Here is a 20,919-nt window from a genome sequence, read left to right as displayed (position 1 = left end):
CAAAATATATCTTCACTATTCTGTTACGTTGACAATTCGCTTTTACATATATCAGTAACTAGGGAACTTATTAGTTTAGTTTCAATAATCCACAGCTTCATCAATGTTAGCCTAGTGGCTTCAGCGTGCGACTCTCATCCCTGAGGTCGTACGGTCGATCGCCGGCTGTGCACTTATGGAATTCTTATTTCCATTATTATTGGTTATTACTACTATTTAGCAACAACCAGACTAGTATATCACCTTATAACCTGACAGTGTATCAATATAAAAATCATTAAATTCCTTAAATAATAAATATTAATTAATTAATTATTTGTAAAGGTTTTGGTTTTATTGAATGCAAATTTATATATTTTTACATAATAATAATAAAAACTTTATTATTGACAGAAGGGTTTGTGACAGAAATCATAAATCGCTAGTCCCCACACTAGGGAGGCCCTGTGTTGTGGGTAACTCGAAAACAATTATTTCGTGGTACATGTTAAAATTAGAAAAAAATACTAATAATAGTTATAAATTTAGTGAATGAGTGAGTGTGTGAATAGGTGAGCGCATGTATTTGAGAATGTAGCTGAAAGTTGTTATGATCGTGCACTGTGTCTGTGTTAGTTTATGAAACCTCAAAGTCATACCAAGATACGTAGTAATGCCTCTGTAGATTCGAAATCCAATTTGGCTAGTGTAGTTTCTATGTGACTTGCTAATTTATATCTGGATAGTTTTACGATCTCAGAATCCATAGATTTGGAAATTTTGTTATAAAGGAACATGTGGTAAAGTGTTACGCTTTATTCCACTATACGTAATATCGATATTTTCCTCACTGTGGTCCGTAAGAGATCCTTAATAGCTCGCACTTCCAATGTTGTAACAGTTGTTACATTATAATAAATAAGGATATCTCAGACTTTCAATTTGATATTAAATATTGTAAATAGCTTTTGTAATGTTTAAACGGCGTTTTCCCTGGTTATATTACCAGAACGCCATAACAATGCAAGCTGATACCTAGTTGGTTTAGTGGCCATCAAAAGTAATTCGCCAGTAGTCTAGAATCAAGTAAATGACGGGCATAATGCGGTATCATTTTGTAATTACACTGAAATGGGCCATTATGGAAACTGGAGCGTGTAACGTTACCTGGGTTATATACGGTTATACGTTCGTTTGGGTAAGTTTTATAAAATTAGTGGACACTGGCTTTTAAGTGGGTTTAAATAAAATAGCCGCAAACTTTGATTTGCAGTCTAGTTTTAGATTTACTTTATCAGTCGGTAAATTTAAATATATTATATAAATTATACATTATAAGATATAATGTAGACCAGGCTTATAGTAACATTAAGAGGACTCCCGTATGCCATAGGCATACTTAGAGCTAAGTCTCGACTCTGAATATATCCTTAAGTACAGTGAATTGATGAAGATGATAAAAAAAAACAGTGGCGCTTCAATCTTTTAAGATCAGGGCCTCAGATTTCTGAATCTGTTTCACGATTACTTGTCAATCTAATAGGCAAGTAGGTGATCAGCCTCTCAGTTTCCTCTAGATGTCATCCTTCACCATTCGAGCGAATGTTAAAGGCACACATGCCGAGGATCGAACCTACGACCTCAGGGATTAGAGTCGCACGTTGAAGCCACTGAACTGCTGATGAAACTAATACTTTAAATTGTCTTTACAAACCCCGCATTACCAACTTTTATAGGTATACTAAATTGCGCTTATAAAGTTATTAGAATTTTACACTTGAAAACTGCTAAGCAAGTTCATTCCAGCCAACTCAGGCCATCTATTAAAATTGCGATAAAGGTGTATTTATTGTCTCTTTGTTTGCACGCGAATGCCTACTGGTTTTGAATGTCTATTGCGCTTATCTTTGGGTTATATATGACTCGAGAATATATTGGTGTAATGTACGATTCAGATTGGGGCCGAAAATGCATTTATTTTCTTATCTTCAGCGTTGCGATTCTGTAACTCACTTTTCGAACTCACACAGCGGTTTTCGTATCGGCGGTCGCTCTCAAATCAGTCGTGAAGCAGTCATTGTATGATTTGGCATTCTGAAAAGGTTGTAGTCTATTGTTTATAGGGCAGGGCAGGAGTTGATGTATATGCTTTTATAGGTTCAAGTTCAAGTATTAAATTAAAACTGAACACACTTATGATTCTGGAATAATAAAAAAAACACTGCATACGTTTAGAAATATCCTATCAAATCCTCATTTTCTTTCATTGTTAGTGGAAGTAATACTAATAAAAATAGTGATTTTTGTAATTTTCTTATGAAACGAAAGTACTCGAAAACAATCAGCTCAGATCGGCTTTCGGTGCCTATTTTCACATTTTACAGACGATATTTAAAATTATATAAAATAAAATAAATCAGTGGCGCTACAACCTTGTTAGGTCTGGGCCTCAGATCTCTTAAGCTGTTTCATGCTCATTTGTCAATCTAATAGGCAAGTAGGTGATCAGCCTCCTGTGCCTGACACAATCCGTCGACTTTTTGGGTCTAGTGCAAGCAGGTTTCACCACGATGTTTTGCGATGCGCACATAGAATGAAAGTCCATTGATGCAAAGCCGGGGATCGAACCTACGAACTCAGGGAAGAGAGCCGCAAAATGAAGCCACTAGCTCAACACTGCTCATTTAAAAATTATATATTCTTTTAAAATATATATTTTAAAATTATTCTTATTTTACACAAATAATAATTCATTCAGCTGCTATAAATTTTCGGATATGTTAACAAAAACATAGAAGTCTAGAGATCCCGAAATAATAAATCTAAACAAATTTCGTTACGTGTAAAATACACCATCTCCAAAGTTCTGTTATGATAGCAATAAATATTAATTTTCAGTTGACCTCATTTCTCAAAGCCTCGTTTTGTTATGCCTCATGGTAATTGAAAATTACAAGTTTCTCTTGCAAGTCTTATTTATTTTCATATTACAAAGACAACGGGTTTTTATGAAACTTGAAAAGATACACAAAACCTTACGATAAATGTGACAAATTGAAAATCTATATATATAAAAATGAAACCCGTTTTCCGTTGTCACGACATAACATGAAAACGGCTTGACCGATTTGTCTGATTCTTTTTTTATAATATTCCTTGAAGTACGAGGATGGTTCTTACGGAGAGAAAAATTAAAAAAAATGAGTGAAAAAGTCTAAAAACAACACTTTTCTATATTCTCATACAAAATATTTGTAACAATATTTAAAGGCAATTTGAACTTTAATACCTTATCATAAAGTTCAAGTGTTAGTGGAGGGGTTCCGGGAAGGTAAATTTTTATTTTTTGACATAATGTATTTGTTGTATTATCAACTTTCTTTTTTTTATCTTACTAGCTAAACCGGTGTCCCGAATAGCAGAATAAGTATTAAAAAAAATAAAGAATCGACTGTTAGGCGGTACGATGTTCGCCAGGCCAGCTAGTTATTAATAATTATCAGAATTCCAGCTAAATTTGACACTTTGAGTGATATTAAACCTTAATTTCGATAAATGAATTAAGTTTAAAAAAACGTACTTTAAGCGCTTTTCTTTTCGATTGAGTAACAGAAGATTAAATTGTTTATTTTATTTATAAACACTACGTTGTATTACAATATAAAAATTGAACATAATTAAATGAAATGGAGGGCAACTGGCGGCCTTGTCGCTTTCGAGCGATCTCTTCCAGGCAATCACTGTGAGAAAAAAAAATTAATTTAGATAAGTGCAAAAATACATATTACATATAGTTGTTAAGAAAAAAAAACTAATCAGGAAAAAAAACAAACTAAAGTAACAAAGGATACATGAAAAATAAAAAGTGTACATGAACACGATAATTTAAGATAATTGTTTTATCAGGAATTAAAGCTAGGAACTCTAGGATCTCGACGCTCTATTCATTATTAAGTAACACGGAGGCGGTAAATTTAAGTTGATGGGATAAAAACCAAACATGCCCAAAATTTCAATAAGATATTTCTTAGAATTACCATTAACCTTAACTTCTCCAGTTAAATTAAAGTTTAAAAGAAAATCCTATTAATAATTTTCATCTTTATCCTCTTAATTACCTTTCGTTTTCTTTTTTAATTTTCACTTAACGAATAACCCCTTAACCAAATATTAATCTTGGTTTAATTGTTTCTTAATGTCTTGTCATAATCCATTTTTAAAATTGTGTTCAATGTTGCTTTTGGTATTGCTTTTTAGTCAATGTGTCATAGGGTAAGATTCGCAGAGGTGAGATAGTGCTAAGTACAACCTTCTTATCAAAAATGTATTGGATTTGACATGTGTCAGTCATTCTTATCTTTAATCGCTTGCACAATGCACACGCTTGTATGCATCTTATTTCGGCCATACAATGCGCAGAGGCGATGAGAACTTTGAGAAACTGATCGTGGTAGGTAAGACAGAAGGCAAAAGATCACGTGGCCGTTCACCAACCAGATGAAGCGATCAAGTGAAAGACTCATCGTCCTCAAAAATGTACACTGTCATAAGAGAGGCGCTGGACAGAAACCAGAGAAAACAGATAATCCACTCCAGATGCTTCGTTGCTGAACGCGAGGCTCAGACATGAACTGCCGATTAAAGAGCACACAGGCACACTTTTATCTACCAACCAAAAATTATTTCTACGGAAATCAAACCATTCGCATGCATTACCAACTACGCCTGGGAGGCTTTTATTCTACAGATATTGAGACTCGTTGTTATAATTATTAATATTTTTATCATCTTCTTATGTTGTTATTGTATAATATAAATAAATACAATATATTAATTCATAATAACGTAAAAGTTGTAAAGTTTACATTAAGAATGGCTGTGTAGCAGTCTTTTGAATTTTCATTGTAAAATAGCTTTAATTTAAAAACAGTGAGTCATCACTTTTTGACGTATTTTAATTATAATTAATGTAGCGTAATGACCGACCAGTTTATAAGAATGAAAATTAAACAAAGGAAGAAAATTATATATAGTTTACAATTGTATAATGATACACTTTTCAGAAACCGCCATTGGGGCATTTCCCAGAAATATTATTAGTAAATTTAGTGGCGCTACAACCACTCTACATGGGTCATCAAATGGCTTCTGATTTTTATTCATATTTTTAGGGTTGCCAGTGTTCCCACAACGTTTACCTTTACCGTAGATTGTTCAAAATAATAATAATAATAGCTTTGTAACTGTGGTAATAATAATAATAGCTTTGTAACTGTGGTAATAATAATAATAATAGCTTTGTAACTGTGGTAATAATAATAATAGTGATAATAATAGCATTTGAATCAGATACTTTTACAACTAAACACAACAAAGGCCTCCTCCAAATCCCGCCCTTCCTCTGCACTGTGCCACTTTATGCCATGTACCACCTGCTGTTTCTTTAATTTGGTCTATCCACCTTCTAAGTTGGCTCCCTCTTTTTCATTTGCTGTAATTTGGGCACCAGTTTAGTACTTCTTTGCTCCAATACAAGAAATATAATAAAGTATAAGCAAACATATGAACGTCGCGTTCCTAAGCCACTAGACCAACTCTGCTCTATATGTACACATTGTGGGTACGTGTAATATTATATATTATGAAACCATCTACCGTTTAGCACTTTTATATATGTACACGGAAGAGTATCTAGTCACCCAAAACACAGAGATGTCCCTAGTACGAATAGCCAGTATTTTTTTAAATAAAAATAATATACACCTAGCTTAAAATACCTTAGAGAACGTTCAACTATTACGTAACGAATTTGGGGGGGGGGGGCTGTTTGTAAAACGTTACGATGCGGGGCGGGGATTGAATTACGCGTTATTGTTAATATTATTTTCGCCTTTCCGGTACTTTACACCACATAATAGTAACTTTTAGGTATAAAGATTCACTAGGTGGTCACGAAACGTTTTACTATACTTGGGTACAGAAAAACGTTACGGCGCGTTACATGGGGGGGGGGGTCAATGATCTCCAAAAATTGCGTTACTTAATACTTGAACGCTCCCTTATGCAAACATTTCAAACAGCAACTGTCTTAAACCACGTTTATCTGAAAACAGTAATTAAGAAACTACAACATGAAAACATGGAAACGATTTGAAATTTTAAGTGTATAATTTAGCTTGGAACGGGAGAGCGACAAAACCACACGAAATTGGTGTTGGGAGGGCCCGTGGGAACCTCGGTCTGTTAGGGACACGAGAGCTATTAGTCAAATCTTGTGAGTAACGTGTCGTTTCTTTGCATTTCTGTAATTCGTACATTCAACATTTTTTTTAAACTTTCCTAGAATAAAAAGATTTGGGAACCCTTTTAAGTAAGAAATACCTGTGTCAGGGTTCCCAGCTCTTCCATAACAAACTTAAGTATAAATTCCTTAAAATATATTTATATATAATTTAATTACATCTTTTATTTTATTAACTTTTCAACTGTTATTAACACGCCTGAGTGCATGAGTGAGTGTGTGGGTGCAAATGTGTAAGTGAGTGAGTGAGTCAGCGAATGAAAAAAGTGTGTAACTACATACTAGGTCTCAAAAGCATCTCTAACACTGCGTAAGGTATGCTCATAAGCCAGTCCTTTAGTCGTATCTTTAGATTGTAGACGGTGAGCGGGTAGATGTTAAGCAGCCTATTTAATTTATTATATATATATAATGTATATAGTCTGCTTGCATATTGCGTCTGGCGAAGTCAGTCCTTACGGTCTGTCCGACGATAATTTCATTTTAGGTTCAGCCTATTTTTTTTTCTCTGTGTGTTTTTAAAATTAGACTCAGGACATACAGCTTCCTAACGGAAAGTTTTTGGCTGAGATGATAACGCTCTTCCGATGGGAATCTGTATGGCCGGAATAGCACCTTTAATAGATCCTTTTTACTGTGTTTGTAAATCATAAAATAATAACACAATTTATAGCAGTACAGTCTACTGGCATTGTTTTAACTGAAGTCAGTCTTTGGTGTCTTACTGTAAAATTTAATTTACGCTGTAATGAAAAGAAACAAATGAGTTTTTAGTTAAAACGGTGCAATTATACAGTTATTTTTGATGAATAAAGTATTTTATAAGCCCAAGAATCTAAATATAACAAAGTTTAATAGGTTTTTTAATGAACCCCTTTTCCGGTTAGGCTTTTTAATTCTTAAAATGAGGGTAAACGTTTAAACGCTATGTAATTTTATTTAAAGTACACAGCTATGTATTGAAGAAATTAAAAATTCAATTAAATTATTTAAAAATTACATACATATTATCATAATTACTGCGCTGAAAATTGCACTATGTAGTAAATAATATTAAATGTCATAATCATCCACGAAGTTTATACTGTCATCTTTAATAATAATAAAATATAATAACGAATAGTTTCGTACAAGTATCTGTAACAAATGCTATTGTATAGCTATTATACATAGAGTTCAGACGTCATGATCATCCACGAATTTTATATAGTCATCTTTAACAAATACTGGAATCTTATAATAAAATATAATATAATAAGTACGTATAATAGTTTCTGACAAGTATTTGTAACAAATGCTGAATAACATTAGTAGACATTGATATACAGAAAAATATTCGTATATTTGACCTCGTATTGATTGAAGCTATGATCTGGGTAATACTTAATAATAACCCAGTATCGCACACATTAATGGATTTTGGTTTTTCTTCGTTATTGATAACTAGCTGACCCGGCTAACTTCGTTCCGCCTTTCAGTCTAATAATATAGTTGTTACTTTAGTTAAACTTATTTAAGGATTTCATTAAGGTAATAACATTAATACAACTTTTTTTGCAAATACAGAAATGTTTTATTGCCTGCCATTGCGAAAGAAAAATGGCAGTTTTACCGATAGGCCTCTTCTCTCTAGCGCCAATATTGCGCTACTGCATGTTAAAGCACTTTCTGATATACAAAATTTTTTGATGAGGTAACACATATCTTCGATCAAGATGAAAGCCTGGTTATGCATTTCCTTATTCACCTCATTCACATCATCTAGATTTTTGTCGTCTAAGTGGTTTCAAAAAGTTTGACATAAGTTAACACCTAATATATGTTTCATCCCGAGTACTTCTTTTGGTATATTTCAAGCTGCGCTAACAAATATATTCATAAATAAAAGAAAGAAACATTTAAACTTACATATAACACCCACAAAATACTTATAATATATTATACTTATGATACTTATGTTAAGTAGTTTCACAAACTAAATAGTCCACGTGTGTGTTGAAGTCATGGAATGAAATCTAAAAGACACAGCCCTGCGATTCTGTAACTCACTTTTCGAACTCACACAGCGGTTTTCGCATCGGCGGTCGCTCTCAAATCAGTCGTGAAGCAGTCATTTTATGATTTGGCATTCTGATAAGGTGGGAGCTTGTAGTTTATTGTTTATAGAATCGCAGGGCAAGGGTTAAAGTGAAATTAACTAAAACGGAAATTTGTAAACTAAATAATGTTGGATTAAGCAATTTACTTCCGGATAGCAATATTGATATTTGACCTCGTATTGATCCGACCAGGGATCTGTTATTCTTGTATATTCCAGATTAATATCTTCATAAATGTCTCTGGGGATATCAATAACCACAGTTCAGGGTTAGGTCAATATTGTAAATGAACATCTGTAGCCATGAGTTTGATACACTTTTTAAATTAGCAAAATAATTAAGAGTTTAAATTGAAAGTTCAATTGCTTGCTTGTGTTTTTTATATAATTAAAAAAAAAGTGTGGCACTCGGTGACTGCCGCGGTAAAGCTATTGCATAGCATTTTTAATAAACTTATGCAATATAATTATTTTTTGCAGTATTTTTTACTAACACGCCTTTTCGATCACGCTAAACCAATGTGAGATGCTGTATGCGTTCTGTCCCGCTCTAACGCGTATTGGCCGCACCTATATTACATCATCGTGTGTTAGGTTTATTTCGTTACGGAATTTCTTGATTCGGTCGCCGCGCTCAAACCCCCGATAAAATCTATGCAATAGCTTGAAAATCCTCCATTAACATAACACGTGTACGTGTCAGTATTTTTACGATATTTTATATAAAAGTTTTTCCTTTTATAGACAAAAATAATTTATTAAATAAATGTTTCTATTGTGTTTAATTACTTCCTTAAGTACACTGACAACTAAACAAGTAGTTTTAACCCAATTTCAGAGCTTGCCTATCAAAAAACTTCCTAAAGATTCACATAAAAATAATGCAACAAAATTTAGGAGCCGAGATTCCAGGCATAAAGTAAACAATGTACTAAGCCGTTTCTTCGTTAATAGCAGAACGGTCATAAAATAACACTTATCGAGGTATTAGAAAATATTATGACAAGGTGGCGAATAACGACGTAAACGAAAATCGTAAAAATAGCTTCACGTACGGAAGGAATTTGACGAAGATGATATAGGAGATTTCAAAATGATCCACATTCTTTGGCAATGATAGTCGATGCCATAGACTATCGTCATATGTCATATGTCATTGTCACCATAGTGTCTACGGTCAGATAACCTATTCGAAATAATGAAAACGGTTAGGCTGTTAAACAGGGTGACAGATTTCTATATCGATTTGCTTGGACATAAATCATTACAGAATGGTAACTACGAGATGGAAAAAGGAAAAGAGGAAGACATAGCAAGAGATTAAAGAGAATAGGAGACACAACTTGGAAAAAAAGAGCTAACATCAGAAAATAATGGAAGCAGCTGGAAGAGGCCTATGTGTCACAGGACACGCTGATTACCAAAAATGGGCCATATGTAGGTTAGGTTATGTAACTTAAATAAGTGTTTATATATTATACTGGGTGTCAGCAATAAAGGCTTGATATTAATAATAAACTCAAACTCAAAATAACTTTATTCATATAGGTATTTAAGTACACTTATGAACGTCAGAAATGAAGTTAAATTAATTCTAAATTTACATTTACTGCCATACTGCAAGTCACGGGCGTAGAGCGGGCAAGAAAACTGGCAAGAAAATTCCATAATAGAAATAATATCCCCAAGGACCGTCTCCATAGCTTGTGTCACCGTATCACATAGGATTTGAGTTTAAAATTTAAAGAATTATTATTAAAAATAATATCAATATGTGTAAATTGTTTTCTGTTTTTGCAACAGTTGCTACAGATACACTTTATATATATAAAATCTTAGTAATTAATGCTATTATGAATTAATTAATTAACGCAGATCACCAAGCGCCTAAAACAACAGGTGTGTTTACGTCACCTAATTTTCTTAAGTTGCTTGAATCATAATACAATGTAAACAAAATTAAAAATAAACGAGACCGATCTGTTTTCAAACCTTTTCAGGAGAATTTATTTTTGTTATTTTAAATCATCGAAGACTGATAAAAGTAATTTATAATATTAGTTTATTTTAAGTCTGCCTTAATAACAAATTCAGTCACAGTGACTAATGTCATTCGCTCAATATAAACCAGAGAGAAACCGTCTAGAGCTGTGATTCCCAACCTTTTTTGTGCCCTTGCACCCAACCTTAGCCTATCTCAAATTCTTATGCCCCCCCAACTATTCAACATACCAAATTTTTATATAAATAATTGAATTGATCATTAGGAAGAAATTTCTCGTAAATGGTTAACAAAAAACAGTAAGTAAATTTTCATAACATATAATGAAAAATTCCAAATGATTTCAATAAATTTTTGAAAAATCTTAACGATAGAAATCATGGGTCTAGAGTCGAAAAAAACGAAAATCAACGAAGTCTATCAGGCTGATTACCTTTACTAAAGAAGAAAGAAACAAATGCAGAAATCAGAGACAAAACTTTGTACTGCCTCTGAACCACTGTCCAGCACTGGGAACAGTAATAAAATATTGAGAACACAAAAATGCAATAAATGTAAACGATAATAAATTACGCGAACTCGTAATGTGGAATCAAATGGCTCCCAATGGTCGAAATAAAGGTAAATTGGGCCAAAAATGATAAACCCATGGTGTATCATGTAGTCATTCCGCTAACGAACCACCGTTGGGAGATATTATCGGCTATTCGACTGATTAATGTACGTGTAAATTGTGTGTGAATTATTATGATTAAACAGTAACCTTGGACTTCAGTTGGTATACAAGTACATATACCAAGTCGTAGTAGACTTTGACAATATTTTAAGACAAAACTTCTTTAACGAAAATCTAAATTTATTACAAAAAGGTTAGAGAGAAATAACTATTTGATATTATGATAAATATCGTTTAGTTATTCAAATCAATACCATCTATTCTATATAGGTAACACCATGTACACTTATGAACGTTCAAAAAAGAAATACATATTAAATGCTTCTAATTTTACATTTACTGCCAGTTCTCAAATCAAGGGCGTAGAACGGAAGAGAAGAACTGGCAACAAACCCTCCGCCATTCTTTTTAATAGCCAAGATTTTTTTTTACAAAATGTTTGTATTACCTGCAACCATTACACCATTTTCTACGTGACATCTTAAGTAATTAATAGTTAATTAACAATAATAAAATAAACAAAGATTTGTTCTCTATCAGCAGGAGGCATGGTGGAATAGGAGCACGCACTTACATTCTCGTGGAAACAACACGCATACATAGTCGAAATAACTAACATCACCGCATATACGAATTAAAGTCCGACCAGTCACCACAAGTAGGACCCGTTCACGAGTATGACGCATGGACAGCCATTGTCCCCCTCGCCATATTTTGGGAGAGAGATACGCATGGACGTTTTATTAGGCGTGGAAGAAATTTTTTCGAATACTTCATTGAACATAAAATTTGCTTATCTTCATGCCAATATAAACTAATCCTCACTTAACACATTTAATTCATTAAATTGATAGTATCGTGTGTTTTGATTTATCGACTTTCTATTAACATGCACCATATTTAATTGTGTTTAAGTTGTAACACAGACTGCGCGACAGAAATAGCTAATAATTATAATGTCCTCAGAATTTGAGATCATTATAATTTTCAACAGTTAAATGTTTTAATAAAATATTTTAATATTGCTACGTAAACATTCATAAAAACCTAAATATTTCATGAACTAATGTAATAAGTCAGTTAAAATATGAAATCTGTCATAACATGAAACTCAACTAATCGCGAGATATAATTAACTTCGGTAGTGATTTGTTTGAACAAATCACCCCAACATATGACATTTGAAAAATTTGGACACCCATGTCCAATTAAAACGAAACCGTAAACGCAGTTTGTCATTTTTAAAACATTACTGGCTTTACGACAGATTATATTCTCGGAAGGGTTTAAGTATAGAAAGTATTTTTCTCTCAATTTTATGAGATTACCGTTACTAAAGCATTGTTTGGTTACTAAGGTTTTTTGTTCCATTTCGAGAATTTTTAGACGTTTTTAATTTAAAATTTGGCCAAAAATAAGCTGTAAATAAATAAAACTTTTTTGTGTTCAACCAAAAAAACATCACATTATAACTGGCAGCAGCAGAGCACCTATGAAAATTGCTACAAGAACAAAACCGTTAAATACCTCATTAAAGTTATTAGCGCAGTAGATTTAAAACTACTACTCCAATGGGCTGAATATATAATATTAACTAGCTGATCCGGCAAACGTCATTTTGCCATCTATATCATTTATAATAAAAAATAGGGGTTGATCGTAGAGGGGTGAAATATCTAAAAATTAAAAATAAAATAATAATTTAGGGGTACTGCCCTTAACATTTAGGGGGATGAAAAATAGATGTCCGATTCTCAGACATACCCAATATGCACACAAAATTTCATGAGAATCGGTCAAGCCGTTTCGGAGGAGTTTAACTACAAACACCGCGACACAAGAATTTTATATCTTTTATATATTTAGAAATGTAATCTAATGATTACATTTCTCCGGTCAACAATTACTGGACATTTTCACAATACCTAATCCAAAATTTACAGAAATCAAAACGTCATACATTCATATACGTAAAACAATGTGCACCGATACATATCAATAAATTAAATAAATTATTCCAATACTGCAACGCCAATCAAGAGACGAGAGGAACTGCCAATAAACGCTCCGTCACTCTTCAAATCGGGAATGTTTTGTTTTAATATTCTGAAGCAGTTAATTATAATATAAAAATGTAATGGTTTTTAAATTGTGTGTAATGCAAACAAACTAAAAAACATTAAACTAAGCCATTATTTTAATCATGGTGTGAATTTTCGGTTAATTTAAATCATAACTGGCCAGTGTTACTTCTTACACAGCACGAAGATAGCGATAAAATCTAAAATAAAATAAGTTAAAGGAACACTATTATAATAAACAGTATGGTTCTTCAAAGGACACAGAATAATTTTAAAAACATCTCAATTAATTTTCTTATATAGACTCGCGTAAATAATAATAAATCTTTTTGCTTTTATTGCTTTTTACTTTACAAAATTATGAAAAAAGCTACGAATCATATCTAATATACCAATCTATATAACTTTACGCAACTATAAATTGACCAGGCAGGCATGAAGTTCATAGTTTTATTGATATTGCCCTCAATAAGGTTTTCACCGCAGGAGGCAGTAATGTGTTTAGTTCATGCGGCGGCAACAAGTGGGTCATTCCAGTCAGTCTTAACTATAATGATTATTTGTAGTTAGTTACACGTTCCAGTATTTGAACGATCCCTTACAAATGTATATATATATACACGTGTATATGTAGTGTTTTAACGGGGTTAACGTTTTAGTACATAGATATAAACTGTATGAAGATCGTGGCTAGTACAGACTATTGTTGCAATTAATACACATAATATTGAATAGAACATTCTAATCGCATATAATTGTAGTTTTTTAAATATGAGCGTATTTCGAAGACGCACTGAATACTTTAATCACTGAATACTTTAATCTAAGGGATTGCCCGTAAAAAATTGTGACGCAATCCATTCCCTACAAATATATATATATGCACACATGCGATATGTAAGCATGACGCGAATCGGTAAATAAAGAATTTGTAAAAAAAGTCGAATTTCAGTTGTATAAACCGAGACAAAAGAAAGCAATGTCTAAAGTGTGAGGACAACATAAGGAACATAGTAGAAGTACTTTAACTATTTATTTATTAACACTTCGTTGCATTACAATATAAAAATTGAACATAATTAAATGAAAAGGAGGCTTATCGTTTTCGAGCGATCTCTTCCAGGCAACCACTGTGAGAAAAAAAATGTATTAAATTAGATAAGGTAGGCAAGAAGTACAAACATACACAGTACATATAGTTATTAAGAAAAAAAACTAAACAGGAACAAAAAACTAACTATTAGTTTAATAAAGAATACATTTACATTTATTTTTTATAAATGAAGACTGACGACATACCTACTGGCACAACCGATAGGCCTACACGGGAACGCAATCCAGTTAACTGACTGGTGTCCCATAGATTAATTTATTATAATTGTAAATTGTAAAAATGCCGCGTACAAATTATTTGAAGGAATCTATTAAGTATGAGGGTGTGCAATTATTTAATCAATTACCTTCTAAAATTCGAAATATTAGCGCGTTTAACCAATTCAAAAGGGCATTAAAGATACATATCAGAATGAGCCTAGACTAAAATTGGGACGGCTGATGGCAACGTGTGTCTCCTTCATATATACATAATACTACGTCATACTACAGTAATACATTCTTTTTTTAATGAGAAATAAAGTTCAAATAAAGGTTAATTATTATTATTATTATTTTTTTAGACAATTCACACCAATTGACCTAGTCCCATGCTAAGCTGGTGAAGCTTGTGTTATGGGTACTAGGCAACGGATATAGATAGACATATAAATACATATTTAAACACCCAAGACCTAAGCACAACACCAAATGCTCATCACATCGATGTTCGTCTCATTCGGGGATCGAACCTGGGACCCATGGATTCGTAGTCAGGGGTACTAACCACTAGACCAATGAGTCGTCAAATTTATTATTTTATTATTATATTGACATGAGAATTAAAGAGAAGCTGCACAATTCGATTGACTGGCCTCTGAGTAAAATCCTAAACGATTATCACATACATGTGAATAAAGGAAAAGGTTTGAAAAGAGAAACCCTCTTTAACACACTAGACCTGCTGTACTCAATAGTACTACAAAAAGTACAATTATCTTACCATATGCAGGGTGTAGGGCACCCCAAGCTGCTCCGAGGCGATAAGACTCAACCAAATTGATGTTTGAACTTTCATTAATCCTCCCCAGCCATGCGTCACTTTAACTATTATTTTTGACGTACACAATTGTCAATTGTCGTTATTTCATTTATTTGATCTGTAAAAATTTATATTCGATACTAGCTGGCCTGGCGAACATCGTACCGCCTAACAGTCGATTCTTTATTTTTTTTAAATACTTATTCTGCTATTCGGGACACCGGTCTAGCTAGTAAGATAAAAAAAAGAAAGTTGATAAGACAACAAATACATTATGTCAAAAAATAAAAATTTACCTTCCCGGAACCCCTCCACTAACACTTGAACTTTATGATATGGTATTAAAGTTCAAATTGACTCTTAAGTATTATTACGAATATTTTGTATGGGAATATAGAAAAGTGTTGTTTTTTCACTCAATTTTTTTTAATTTTTCACTTCAAGGAATATTATAAAAAAAGAATTGGCCAAATTGGTCCAGGCGTTGTTGAGTTATGCGCTTACCAACACATTTTGCGATTCATTTTTATATTATAGATTTTAATATTCTCAATATACAGTTGACACTGTAGATCTAGTGATATTTAACACATATGTCACACGTCAAAATATTAGACTAGATAGAAAAAAAACGTTTACTACAGAATTGTATGTTATGGTTTTCGTGCACTGTGTTAAACTAATAACACTTCTTCAGAACAATAAATCAGCTTTATTGCCCCAAATTACTCATCTCTTTTCATCACAGCGTACACACAATTTGATAAAAAGAGACGAATGATTACCTTAATTAAAATATATTTGTACTGATTTAGTTTTTACAAGGGCTATCCCCGTTTTTAATATTACTAAGAAGTAAGAGTATAAAAAATAAAATGGAAACTCCTTGGTGATAAAATCGTTATGGAATTGTTCTATGACCTAAGTCGTTGACTCTAATCCGCATTTGTTCATTGTGCGAAGTAACCGACCTATTTCGTAATTAACATTATTTTATTTTAACAATTATGTAATACGTATTGTTTAATTTGACGCTGTGTACAAAGAATTATATTTACGTATGCAATTAAAATATTATTAAACATATATAAATAATATACATACTATAAAAAACGCATATACTCGAACTGAAGTTTTAGCCTTGCGTAAGTAACAAGCAGTAATAAAACCTTATGAGAACTAAACGATTCATTCATTTCAAACAAATTATACACACCCCAGTGACTTATAACTTCATACCGTCATGTATGCGCCATTACTTTTATTTCCATGCATTTGTCGTTTATGAGTCCCCAGTTCTGTATGCATAGCGCAGTGGCAAGTTTTCTTTTATCTCTAATAAGATCCCGAAATGCACCCTTAAGGAATAAACCTAGTGTGATAGCATTGTTCCCTTAGTTTGTAACGGCACGTTTTAACGTTATACTTTTCTAGTAAAAAAATAAACAAATAATTTTCAGTCGTATTTAAAATTACATTTCAAGTAACAAAATAATACTATTCATGTATGCAATAAGGTTTGTTTATGATTTATATTTGTTAAAATTAAATATAATCTCACTTCATTTTGGTCATCAAAACTCAATCATAGTAATTGATTTACTTTTTAATTAGTTTCCTTATGTAAATATCTTAATATGTCAAAACAAGTTGGGGTTTATTAATATGTAATTATAATTGGAGAACTGGTGACGTATTTTATATCTTAAAAATGTATAATAATGTCAGTAATGAAAGAGGATTTACCTAAAATGAATGTCAAATATTTATGCGTGCTTTCAGAAATATATTTTATGTAAACTAAGAAAAATATAATAATAAGCTACTTAAATAATATAATTACATAATAACAATATAAAATAATTTTTATATTGTTATCTTAAAGAACTCAATATTTATTTTGTATTCATTACTTTCATCATCATTCAAATCTTAAATTAAGTTCAGCTAATTTGTAACACGACATTCATTGACAGTTATGCGGCACGAAGTTCGCGCGTCAGCTTTTCGGGTCAGCAAGTGATGTATTAAAATAAATATACATGATAAAAACAATTAGTTATGAGTTTGGCAAAGTATTATGTGAGTACAATACGACTGCTCAAATATATCTATGAAAAATCTAACAGCGCCTCTAGCGGTAACGCGGAAACTTATCGCGTGATAGCATTGTAAACTTAATCCAAATCACGGTAAATATTAATGTTATCAAAACATTAAAAGTAACCCTAAAATTATACCTTTTTGCACAGTCGTGTAAAGATCTTATAGGTTTGTGCAACGGAAACACATCAAATTGCGTACGAAATACGTCGAATTTGTAGAACAAATATAAATGGTTGAGGGTAGATCAGGGGTAGATAATTACATTTTTTGATCTTCGGAAATGGGGACGGCGATGCTGAAGCGACAGGTCTTTGTGTAGTTGTTTTGATAGTGTCACTGATATTGAACTTCGGTAAATAATTTATTGATTATATTGTCTGAGACATTGGGCGGCTACCTCATTATTTATGAAACTATAATTGAAGGGAATATACGTGCGTGGAAAAAACCTACAAATTTTCTAATACGGTGGCATTTTTTAGAAGAAATTACGTATATAATTGCTTAGTGGTGGTAATGAGTACTATCTGGTCTCTCTCAAACGTGTGTTCGAATCGCAACTTTCCACCAAGTTATATGTACGCTTATTTGCAAGGAATTTAATGGAATCTGTAGCGCGGTACACTAACAACCCAGGCGATTTATTGGAAAGTTTCTGCAATGAAAACACAAACCGAGGTACCAAAATCACCTGAGTATTTACTGGATAGATACTACTCGCATCCCGGACAATACAATTACCAACATTCAGATCCTGACTTGTTTAAGCTATCGTGGAATATGCTTAAAAGGAGTATTAAAACCTGTATGTGTATTATGGCAATGAAGTATGAATAAATAAATAAATAACTAAATATTTTCATAAGTATCTAATTGTCCTTGTATTATGTTTTATGTTTGAGAGCAAAAATATTGGTCCAGCCGTGTTTGAGTTTTTTTAGAGCAAGCCTAGTGGCTTCAGCGTGTGACTCTCATACCTGAAGACGTAGGTTCGATCCCCCGCTTTGCACCAATGGACTTTCTTTCTATATGCGAATTTAACATTTGCTCGAACGGTTAAGGAAAACATCGTGAAGAAACCGACATTTCTTAGACCCGTGTGTCAGGCACTGGAAGCTGATAACCTACTTGTCTATTAGATTTAGACAAGTAGGTTAGGAATCTGAGGCCAAGACCTAATGAGGTTGTAGCACCACTGATTTTTTTTTGTCTTTCAGTATTGCGCTTATAGTCCGGTCAATTTAGACATCCAAGGTTACAATAATTCGCACTTGTCTGAATATTGGTAGGATTGCTCAATACACTATTATAAAGGAAATGTGAAAAGTCCTCATCGATCCGGCACGTGCAAAAAAATTTACTCCGGGTCAAAGATCACAAAAATGGGTTTTTCGCGATTTTCAGCAAAATGGTAAGTTTTATCATAAAATTAGTTTAGACAAAAATTGTAGATCAGATAATTATCTCTAAAAATGTCAAAATACTTTTTTCCTAAGAGCCACCGTTTTTGAGATATAACGATTCAAAAAGTTGAAAGAGTTGATATATATAAGAAATATGGTCTTCGTTTGAGGCTCCTACACGCCTAAACCACTGATCGTATCGACATGAAACTACTGCCATTCGATGCGATGAGTTGACTAGATGGTTTATGGCTATTTATTTTTAAATTCCAACGTTCCTTCATTTTTTTATTGCTGTTTTACTTTGATGAAAATTTATACATACGGACTTCACCGCGGAAACATTCGGGGAGGCTTCCTAGAACCTCAAAACGTCAACATCTGTTAAGAACTCGATTTTCGAAAATTTTCTTAGCGGGAAGTTAAAAAGAAGAATAATAAAAATATGAAAAAAAAAAACAATAATAATGAAACATAAAATTTTATTTATTTCCTATTTTAATTTGCCCAGCAAAGCGGGCGGGAAACGGCTAGTAAACTCTAAAGCAAATATAATGCTCATTACATACTAGGACTGCTTCTTAATGTTACTAGTAAACGTAAAACATGAGGTCATGCTTAGTGTATTGATATCACGAATATTCCGTAGGTCACATCTGTCTGTATGAACGTGAACTCAAAAACCAGACGAAATTAATTTTTGTGCGGATCACATTAATAAAGAGAGATCACATCAATTCTGAGATAGAAGCTGGTGATAAGATAATCGTAATGTAAATGACTACTTGATAATAACTCACCCAAAAGTTTCATTACTTCTGCTTGGCTAATAAGCACGTTGAGATGGCCCGTTGCCAGGGGCAACGCGAGCCATACCGCCCAAATGAAAATCAGTCTTTTACTCGCCATTACTAAAAACTCACTGTTCTATCATTTTTATTTTCACTGTTCACATTTAAAGTTCTACGTCGTATCCATTTCATTTAAAACAAAAAACGCGCGACTTCTCCCAATTTTTTCCTTCTGAAAAGAGGTTCTGTCACCTCTACAATATTTGTTTTTTACTAATACTAAATAGTCTTAAATATGCTGAGTATACGTCACATAATATATAAGCATTATTTTACATTTTAAAATATTAAGCTTAAACTAAATTGTATACAAATAATTATTCAAAAGAATAAAATATAAATACTTTTTGACAGAAGTCCCGCGCGTTTTTAATTTTCGAATTTCGAACGCGGCGAGCAGCGGAAGGTAACACCACGCGTGCCAAACGCGGTATCACGCCGCACTGCCGTGTTCGCCTCGTAGAGACAACAAGTTACGCTGTCATGCGCACTTACTTGCACAGTGTGAACTTGCTTTATAAAGCACCTTGAACGATTTTATCAGCCAAATCTGCAAGTTCAATAGCAAATATTGCAACTTTTCAAACGTTTTTAAACATATAAACTTCTAAAAAGCTTATTTATTTACAGCCTGTGACATTATTAAAAGTAAGTATTTATAAGTGTCTGATTATCACAATATTACTATTATTATTATCTACTTCTTAACAATTATTCTTATTTTTAACTTTTAATTTTATTTTACTTACCTTTTTATTAATTTACTATACACAAGACTTCATTACGTACACTGGTAACTTTTTTTTTTCTACAAGTATTTATTACATTCCCTTTCTTTATTTGCGACTGAGGCGCAAACTAGCTGCTGTGGTCTCTATCAGAATGAGCAGCGCTGTGGAACATCCTGCTCCTCAGCATAATGCTGAGCCAGGGCCAATTTCAGCCACAGCACGCACGCATTCTAACGAACCGAATGGGAAAAGGGTTTTTTTTATATATTCTCTCATTTTTTTCCTGTTTTATTATTGTTATTTTGTGTGTTTAATAGTGTGTGTTTTTGTTTGTAATAAATGTTATGTCTATGTCTATTATTCTTGAATAATATTACAATGATAGAAAAATCCATCAATAGATGACATAAAATATATGTGTCCGAGATGTATTAATATGTCCAACCTCCATTAATATGTAGCAAAATAAAAATACCTGTTTAACTAATTTTCTATTCAGTTAACGTATATAAATACTATGCCTAAAGCAGTTTTAATAATCTTAAATGTGTTTTTCT

General features: G+C 32.6%; 1 protein-coding gene across 1 annotated transcript in view; it reads right to left on the bottom strand.

Moving 5' to 3' along the window:
• The window catches only part of LOC125060038 (tyrosine-protein kinase Drl-like), a 50,474-nt gene extending 30,412 nt beyond the window's left edge, over window positions 1–20,062 (bottom strand). Inside the window, exon 1 of the mRNA XM_047664791.1 lies at window positions 19,581–20,062. Within this exon, the coding sequence (XP_047520747.1) occupies window positions 19,581–19,689 (109 nt within the window). The 5' untranslated portion in view covers window positions 19,690–20,062. The remainder of the gene's footprint in view (window positions 1–19,580) is intronic.
• Window positions 20,063–20,919: the final 857 nt, after the last annotated feature.

Source organism: Pieris napi, chromosome 20, assembly GCF_905475465.1.
Source record: "Pieris napi chromosome 20, ilPieNapi1.2, whole genome shotgun sequence".
Classification (NCBI taxonomy): Eukaryota; Metazoa; Arthropoda; class Insecta; order Lepidoptera; family Pieridae; genus Pieris; species Pieris napi.
This window is presented reverse-complemented; position numbering and strand designations above follow the sequence as displayed.